Source organism: Ceratosolen solmsi, unplaced genomic scaffold, assembly GCF_000503995.2.
Source record: "Ceratosolen solmsi marchali unplaced genomic scaffold, CerSol_1.0 scaffold10, whole genome shotgun sequence".
NCBI classification, from domain to species: Eukaryota; Metazoa; Arthropoda; class Insecta; order Hymenoptera; family Agaonidae; genus Ceratosolen; species Ceratosolen solmsi.
In genome coordinates, this window is record NW_011948412.1 from 11,770,755 (window position 1) to 11,780,722 (window position 9,968).

General features: G+C 41.4%; 1 protein-coding gene across 2 annotated transcripts in view; it reads right to left on the reverse strand.

The window, feature by feature from the left end:
* Positions 1–9,968, reverse strand: part of Dll (homeotic protein distal-less) — an 88,077-nt gene that overhangs the window by 73,143 nt on the left and 4,966 nt on the right. For both annotated transcript variants that reach the window (XM_011496171.1, XM_011496178.1), the window contains exon 2: positions 7,845–8,065. In XM_011496171.1, coding sequence (XP_011494473.1) covers positions 7,845–8,065 — 221 coding nt within the window. The remainder of the gene's footprint in view (positions 1–7,844; positions 8,066–9,968) is intronic.

Consider the following 9,968-nt stretch of genomic DNA (forward strand, 5'->3'; position numbering starts at 1 on the left):
GAGAGAGAGAGAGAGCGAGAGAGAGAGATGGAAGAGAGTACACTGACGCTGCCAAGTAAAGAAGGAAGTAAAGATGATTTATATCCGTAGCTACCAGTCGGCCGCAGCGCTACTCCCTATCCGCGATAATACCAATCATTATCATCGCTTAATAACAGGCATTACTGCCAACATTGAAATAATGTGTACCCCGAACACTTATGCTGCCCGGCTGGCTCGCTGACCCATTCCTATACACACGTACTACACGCGCACCTTTGCCCATCGCCTTCAGCTCTTCCCCCGTGCATCCCCCTTGCCGCACTCCTAACCCATCCCCCCAACGAGAAAACCATCCTGGCTTACCATTCGCTCGCGGCCTACGTTTCCGAGATTTTCACCCAACGAGTACATAAATCAATTGCGTCTTAAAGCAGTCGGCGGCAAGAAAAGTTTCCAGTCCATTTGCATAATGCTTTCGGAGCATTTTCCGGAAGCCCGCGCGCTCGTTTCGTCGATAATGAGGCTCCCCGACATTTAAACTTCACGCGCGATGTAGTAAAAAGGTCTTGCGCGCTGACTTTGGATCAGCCGAACGCTTCCGAGTCATAACACTCGACAAAGAAGTCGAGGATGAGAGGGGAAGAAAAACAATGAGGATCCACTACAACGAATACGAAAGCCACAACTCTGTGACTGGCGAGAGACCGTCTTATTCTCTTATTATCACGTGTCACTATTCGCCAACGAGACTCACCTATCGCCTTTCGTTATTATACAAGTGTGTATTATATGAATTCAAGCTGTCTAGCGAGCAAAATACAAAGTGACAGTTTGCCGTGCAATAAATTCAATCGTCCCTGCTCTACTCAATAACAATACGATAAGTTCGTTGGCAGAAAAAGCAGAAAAATACTCGTTACCACATCCATCTAATACAATCGTTATCAAGTTAATTGCTAATTATCTATTACGACTATTATATTAAATATTAGCAGAAATAAGAATAAAATTTAGAAGCTAAATGGTCAATGTTTATCGGATTTTCACTTTACTAAAAGCCGCGTAAAATAATTCTTAAAAAGCCAATTATATTGGATTATTACAGCGGATAGTAATGATGCTCGTATGTAAAATTATAATGTTGACCGTCATTAATCGTCAACTATCGATTTCTCTGTTTTTACTAACTAGATTTTACGTGATTGGATGCGTAAATGTATAATATACTTTATCACATATATCGATCAATTAACCTCATTGGCTAACCAAACATTCTTTGTTTAATTTTTTTTTTTTTTTTTTCATTATCTATTTCAAGAATTATTGCATAAAAGTCATGTAGGACCAGCTGTAATAATTTTAGCTCATTAATAATAAAACAAACGAATAAAAGTTAACAAACTAATAATTATACCGAAGATTCAGCAATATTATAAAACAAAAACAAAAAGAAAAAAAAAGAAACTAATCAAGTAATGATATCAAATCATTTCATTTGTTTGCCTTAATGCATCTATCATACGTAATATGTTGATTAACATACCTATTAAGCTTTTTTAATCAAAATTACCATGCCGCACTTTAATTATCCTCCAATATCGTATCAGACGAAACCCATTTAATTAAGTAAAAGAAAAAAACAAAAAAAAAAAACAAAATTGCTATTGTTGCAAATAAAATCTATTATGAACGTATGTACACCTATGTACACATATGTACACATATGTACGCATATGTACGCATATATACGAGGCAGAGGAATATATATATTTTTATCAATGCGCACGTACACATTACGATGTTTAGTGCAACAATGAGACGACTATCGCTTGAAAAAACTAGCCACTTCTCAATAATACCTTCATGGAATAATCAGGCAAACTAATCTCTCTCTCTCTCTCTCTCTATCTCTCTCTCTCTCTCTCTCTATCTATCTTCCTCTCAAACAAACACTTGAAACACTCGATCGCTTCCTCCGTCATCCATTCTTTTATGGCATATATTTTTCTTTGTACGCCTCTGCTGCTGTCATTTGTTGATTGTTGTTATTTGAGCAAAATTTCATGCAAGGAAAGTGGCTCGATCTTCATTTTGTTTTTGCTTTATTTTCACGAATGAGGGAGCGTATGCAAAAAAGATCGCCTTGACCGATATTAATGCTTGTGCCCTCGAAATCGATAATGGTGTGGTACGTACGCTTTTTGATTATTTACCGCCGGTTCGATGGTTAACGGTTCGACCCGAGCATACCACAATATTTTACGAATAATGAGTTCGCTTTAAAAATGGAAGCATTTTTCGCTCTGCGAATAATTTTGAATAGAATGATTTGTTAAGCAATTTTCACGCTTCTTTTCTTTTAATTTTCAGATTACGATTCAAGTTAATAATCCTTTCTCTAAATTGCTCTTAATTAATTTCTTGATATATAATATGTCCATGTGTTATATAATACACAGTATCATAATATTACGTGAATGTATATCATAGATTAGCAGTCATGATTATGATAATTATATTTAACTAACGTATAAATTAATAACCAACATTAATAATGAAATATATCTAAATAATCTGAAAATATGGCTCTTAATGTATTCTTGATACGCGAATTATTCTTACTAATTTCTACGGAAAGCAGAACATAAAAATTTTACACAGGCGCAATATTATGTTTTGAAAGCACACAAAAAATTATCAAAATTTGTCCTTTTAAATAAGAGGCATTGTACGTGTCTTCTTTCTTACCTTTTTGAAATCGAATTTATCCCGTTAGGTAAAATGAGGTGGCGATAGCTCGAAGGTGATGCCACACAAGTTAAGGCGTTCAATTATTCCGTGTGCGTGTATAAATACGCATACTTACGTTGATGTACGTATACGCATATGTAATGACGAAGGTCGATTATTTGCACGTAAATATTTCAAGAGAAAAGTATTCGAGAGCTGCTGGTAGCATCAGTTAATGCACTTTTCTTACACGCGTCTATTCACAAATACCTGTGTACAATAATAGCGCACTTATTCGCTGCGCAAACAAACAAATACTTACGTTTAAGGACACACGTACGCGCGTATCTAATAGTTATTCGTTCGTCCATCTATACACTTTGGCTTTAACCTCGCGGTACACGTAAACGCGACCCTCCCTTTTCTTTCGAAATCGGCGCACAACACGCGGTTCGATGTATCTGAAAAGGGTTTCTCGGAGCTTTCCACGAATCCATTCACGCGTTGCGTGCGCAGGCGTAAAAGAGGAGAAAATCTTCGACAAACGTAATTATGAGAAAACGAATGAGATGCGTGCGCGTGTGTAGCTTGAGCGATAGGGTGAAGCCATGATACAGTGGGAGAATATTCATGAGAGTAAGGAAAAAGAAACCCGACTAGCGCTATTGCAATACGTCTGTCTGCCTTCGATTCTCGTGGCTTTACAAGTTCTACATATCGTATTGAGCGCGAGGGCCCCGAGAGTTACGAAAAGTGACGATATTCTCATCTTTAACTACTACCACCGAGAGAGATCTGAAGAGTGAACATCCAGTGATAGTTTATTATGGCATATAATGGATTCGAGCGGTTGCATGTCTGCGTGACTTGCGGGTAATGTAATTTCCAAGAAAGACCGATAGGCGGATTTTAAATTTCAAGTTTTTAGTTTCAATTTTTATTTTCGCGAAACAAGTTTATAGAGCAGCAAGTGGCAATTATCTTTTCAAATGCACCAATAATTTAATATTAAATCAATGATTGCGACCGTTAAAAGTTAATCACACGTTTTAAAAATAGCTGCTTAAATATACAGAGTAGGATAAATTTTTCTCTTTACGTCCCGCCTGACCTGAACGTAACAAACGTACGCAAGAAGCATCGGAGACGCAGCAAAGCCACTCGAAACCAACTCGAGCTTGCTCCTCGCACAACCTCGCCTACCCGATTAAGGACAGCTAAACGGAGCAAGATAGAACAATTGTTCCTCGCGGTCTTCGTCTTGACCCAGTGGGCAACGATTACTCGGCGGGCTGACAACGAAGGGGGCGGATGGTGTTGGCTCGCGAATTTATCGCGGTGCCCGTTAACACACACTGAAGCGCATCCAAGTCCGATCGCGTTCCCGATAGCGGTGCGATACCAGTAGCAATACTCTGGACGTCTCTTTCCTCCGCGTGTCTGCTCATGATGGGCGGCAACCTTCTGCGGAAACGCCAAGAGAATTCAGGTGGATTTTTAATGTGACTATAAGCTTCAAGGGGCTCGCATTTTTACGTACATTTTTTGGTATTCCATTCGCTTAAGTCAATGTTCGTTCGATTACTCGTATGATTATTCCGCTGCACTTGATGTGGCTTCTCATACGGGTGACGAAGTCGTTTAAACGCTTTTGCAAAGGGACGTATTGGACGGTCGTGTTGCGTCATAGTCCGGGAAGCGCGGAGCAACGCTAAAAGTCGAGCGAACATCGCGCGACATCGAGAAACTAAAAGGAGGCGGCGAGTTTACCTCAGCCTCCGGGCGGCTCCGGACCAATAGCGAGAGCCGTAGTGCGTAAGCGTTGACCGCGGTTCACCGCGATGTCTCACGACACGGGTAAAGGGGGGAAAAAGGAATCGGAGGAGCCCCCGCTACACCACGCCTCGGGTGTATGCACATGAGGGAGCGCCTCCGTGAAGAAATAAAATATGTGTTTGTTTGTTTGTGTGTGTGTGTGTGTGTGTGTGTGTGTGTGTGTGTGTGTGTGAGAGAGAGAGAGAGAGAGAGAGAGGCACACCTGAGCACTGCTCTCTTTATTTCTCGCCCGTAGCGCGTACACGCACACGATCTTACCCAGGCACAAGCATGTATTTTCACCGGGGAAACGCTACCACGTCCTCGCCGGTGAGCCTCGAGGACACGGAGGTTGCGTAGGCTTCCTCGCACACTTTTTCTTTCCTGTCAATCCATCTTCTCTTCTCCCCCACCCATCACCCTCCTCCCTCCCTCTCTCGCTCCCCTCGCGCGCCTTTCTCTTCCGTGGGGCATTTTTATTCACTCGTCTTTTTTTTTCTTTCTTCACCTTTTCCCTTCTTTGTGTGCGCCCACTTTATAGAGAATACGAGAGAGGAGAGGCCAACTATCCTCGACTCGCGTTGACCGCACTTTGAACTTTGCGTACAATATATGTATATGTGTTTGTGAATTTTTTAAGACACTAATGGTATTTTGGAGGGAGAAGCTGAGAGGGTCAATATACATGTAAAGCCAATATTGATGACGATGCAACGCGCATATGACAAACGACAAAAACTATTTTACATTCGATTGATATAAGTGGGCACTTGAACTAATCGCATATTTTTTGCAACAACTTTTACATAACTCCGATTTTCCAGATCGAATTTAATTACCTTTGCCTGGAAAATATTTTAACGTCGTTAAAAACTTTTGCCCTTTCTCAATCCGGTTAAACGTTGCGAGAGTTGCGCAGCTTTTTCCACGCGCTTCTAGGATATTTCACATCGTATGTGGCTCACTATGCAAAAGAGGGAGCCTCGGCGCGTAAATGAGCCGCATTATAATATATTCGATAAATCAAACATGGCAAGTGTTGTTTTTCCTATAATATACTAAGTCTTCGCGGTCCTGTCACATTAATCACCACGCCAATAATTGACGGTTGCGTGGCTTTAACTTTTTAATTGTTCGTACCTCTAATTGCACGTTATATGTGTACGGATAAACAAGGCTGTCGAATGCGTTGATACGTATATTATACGTGTATATTACGACTTGAAACAAGAAGAAGCACGACCCGTGGGGCAGCTTGTTTCTCTCTCTCTCTCTCTCTCTCTCTCTCTCTCTCTCTCTCTCTCTCTCTCTATCTCTCTATCTCTCTATCTCTCTATTTCTCCCAACGAGAGAATCCTTCGACTAATGACATTATCCGGTCCAGTAGCCCCAACGATTGCCATCGGCCAACGGTGGTCCATATCGAACGATTATAACTTGTAATACGGTCGGTATTATAATTTTCGAACGATTATCACCAAGTAGTAGACCAAGTGATAAAGCTTCTGGTATTCCGTTCTACGGTCCTGCTTCTCTCCACCCTCCCCCCTCCCCCGCCTCACTGTCGCTCTCTAACGTTATACTTTTTTTCTTCATCTTCAGAAAAGTAATCCCTGAATTATTTCGGGTCGTAAAAACGGTACTCGCTACGCAGTCTCCTTTTTCCTTGCATTACTCGTTAAGCCGTTAAAAAATAACTATGAAAATTGATTATCGTTATTGAGATGCAATATAGAATATCGCCACGTAAGACGAGCATTCAAATTTTTAATACTCAATTTTTCAAATTATTCCCTCCATGCATATATAGTGCGTAAACTTTTTTAAAAACTTTCTATAATTTAGCCATACTTTTTTCTTTACAATATGCCAAACATAGCAAATTACATTTATATTCGAAGATAAATCGTATTTGAAATCGATGACAATGACTGCCAATAACAAATATAAATATAATCCGATAATTTTCACGATAATATCATTAGTATCGTTGGATTTTCATATTACTCGGTCCTTCATTATAAGTGCGAGAAATTAAAATGAACCATAATCGCATAGGCGACTGTCCCTTCGAGCCAAATAAAATATTTCACAAATTTGCCTTGTCCTTTTCTCGAATAAGTGGAACAGAGATTTGCGGGAATCCTCCGTTTCGAAGCTTATTTGATGAGTAAGACGGTTTCTTCGAGCGCGTGTCGTAAATTTGCGAATAAAGTATTTCCGCACGATGACTGTATCTCATAAATGAATCGCTCGACGTTATAAAGCGCACCGCCGGCCCGGGCATTCCTCAGAAAATCAAATCAAGCGCTCGTTCGCTCGCCGAAAGAGGAAGAGACAAAGGAGGATGGAGAACGTTGCGCTAACTCGAGGAGCCCAACAAAGCCAAAAGCAGACGAATTTCTGACAATTTGCTCGAGTTTCCTGCCTCTCTCAAGTTATAGCGCAGTTTAGTCACTTGCCTCGCGTCAACTCCATTCGCCCCCGCCGAGGCCGATCCCGAGCCACCCACCTTCCCCAATTAACAGCGAGCGCAATAATTGCCGAGCGACTATGGTCCATAAATTGCGAACCGGAAACCACGGGGGAGGCCCTACGCGGCTATTGCGCAAGCGGCGTGAATCGCGTTGTCCGGCCGCGTATGAATTTACGAGGTACGGGGTTAAGGGAGCCGCATCGGACACTCGCGGCATCCAGGGCGTGGCGAATTATTGCGACGCCACGTGATTTAACACTGCCCATTCGCACCGATAAAACTGACAGATGCCCCGGATCGCCTTCCCGATCGCCCCCCCCCCACCCGCCATCCCAATACACCACAGTGCAACCCGATAGTTGGGGTTGCCGCTTTAATGCGACGGTCACTCGACTCGACTTTACCCCGAGTTTATAATAACAGTCGATGTTATTACAGCTTGTTACACGGATCCTGACGACCACTAATATACGAGCTTGTTTTTTCCTGGATAAGCATGTTCGTTGGCAGTACCGAGCGCCCGCGATCCTCGTGCTCACTGACATTGTCGAAAATATCCAGCACCTCGACCATTCACCTTTCGCGTCGCCGTAATCCTCCTTACATTCGCGAGGCCGTACTTGCACTTTAAATAAATTGAGCATTCGCAGTCGGATTACGAGGGAACTTCCCATCAAGTATATAGCGCGAACCGTGCATCCTTTCCCAAGGCATCGACTAGGGTATCGACGAACGAGTAAGGATAATAAAGCTTCCCGTCGCGAAGACTCGGCCCGGAAGCTGGAAGCTAGCCCTGCCAATGACGAAAGTCATCAACGCTCGCAGGAAATAAAGGACTGACCTGCGTCTGCGTAAGTCCGAGGCTCGCGGCGAGTTCAGCTCGCTCGGGTAGTGCTAGGTACTGCGTTCGCTGAAACCGCCTGTTAAGCTGCTGTAACTGCAGACTGCTGTAGATCGTCCTGGGCTTCCTCATCTTCTTGCCCTTGCCGTTCCTCAGGGAGCCGCCGCCGCCGCCCCCGAGCTCGTCCACGATGCCGCCCTTGTTGTCCAGAGGCGAGAGGTCTGCGAACATTAGAGTCATACGTACATTGGTGAGTGCGTGCCAGCATACGTACCTATGTGCTTGCATAAGTGTACGAGAGAGAGAGAGAGAGAGAGAGAGAGAGAGAGCGCACGTGCTTATGTGGGTAAGAACTGGCTGGGCAGTCACCCTTAACGGGCCGCGAATACGTTGGCGTACTTTTGTATTCCAGTTTTTGCGAATAAACGAGCCGAATGCCTCGTAAGCTCAACGTTTTTTCATTTAATTAATCGAAAGCCAAATTCTTAATGTTAATCGAACGAGATACATTAAATAATGACTTGTGTATGTAAAGAAAAATTTAAAACATCCGCTATTTGCTGTTTAGTGTATTATCTTTACCCGATAGTTTCTATTTGGCGTATTATTAGCTTATATGTATATTTTGAGAATCGTTGCCCCCATTAATCTACGGAAAAATATGCAAATACTTATTTTCAAGATAATTGAAATGAAGAAGAACGTGCACAGCGGAAAGTTAATTACAATCATTCATCATGACGTCGAAGCCGAAAGACGTGGCGTATAATTTGTATTGATGAAAAACAAGTCGAGTGAATTTCTATTTTGTAAAAATAATCCTCGGCGTAATTGATTCTATGAATAAATCATTGCATTAAGAAAGTCAATTTAATGGAAAAGTATTTAGGTTTTCAATTAAAATGGATCGCAACATTGTTCATCCTCGGAATACGTACAAAACTCTTCTCCCCTTCCCCCAACGCTCGTCCAACTATCTCCAACCTCATGCTCACTATGTAATGTTACATTCAATAGGACGATCGTTAAGGATAAATCTTATGCATATAAGTCAACAAATGTCATCTTTGTATTTATAGTTGATAGTCGAAACCTAGAGTTGCATTATTAAAGTTTCGAACATCGAATCAGTGGCGAGGGATTGCTCAATTATCGCTCGCATAGATGAAAACAAAAACAATGAAAAAAAAAACAAAAAAAAACAAAAACAAAAACAATGAAAAAAAAAAGAAAGAAATAGAACAACTAAGTTTACATTATCAAAAACGACAGGACCAAATGAACTTATAACTAAATTGACGAACCTCGACATGCTGTATAAGCGAAGCCAGGGAATTTCTACATTGTGCTCATAATATAACCTGATTTCTACCCAATTAGCTTCAAATAGTATAAAGAACGCTCATTTATACTCCTTTGCACATTTAAGAGATTTTCACGCGCTAAAACCACTTAAAGCTCAACTAATGACTTATTTAATATTTGCTTGTTTGCGGTTATCGAAAACATTGAAATTGTTTATGCTCGTTGCGAGAAAAGTCTCTTCCTCCCCCCTCTCGCACTGTCGTTCTCATCAGCCCCGTAAATATAAAATTTTGGGTGATAATTAAGACATTTAATCGTATAAGTCAGAAGATGATTCTCCATTTTCAGCGATCCTATTATGATCGCTATTTATTTTCAAGGGGGAAATATCGATATTATTGTATAAAATCACGATCGATTACGCTGCAGCCACATTCATAAGAATGCAATAATGTAAGAAAAAATTGTCCGATATACGATTTAATGGTCGATATAATAGTGCGATTAAAGTAGCAAATACAACGACTATCCCAATGAAACGTTGGTATTTCAAAAAAATTTATTACACGATATAGCCAAAAAATTCTCCTTATCATCGCGCAACAATTCAATAGATTAACCAGAATGCGAAAGTAGGAGGAGTGCAAGAGAAGCGGCAAGAGCACATCGCTTAATCAAGCGCCATAAATTCGATAAACAAATTAGTATTCAATCGGTTAGGAAATACTCCCCGCGCGCGAAAGATTAACTACACGATTGGGACGAGCGATTCCTGATAATCTTTCCATTAATCAGCAACGACCCACGCGAAAAGACAAG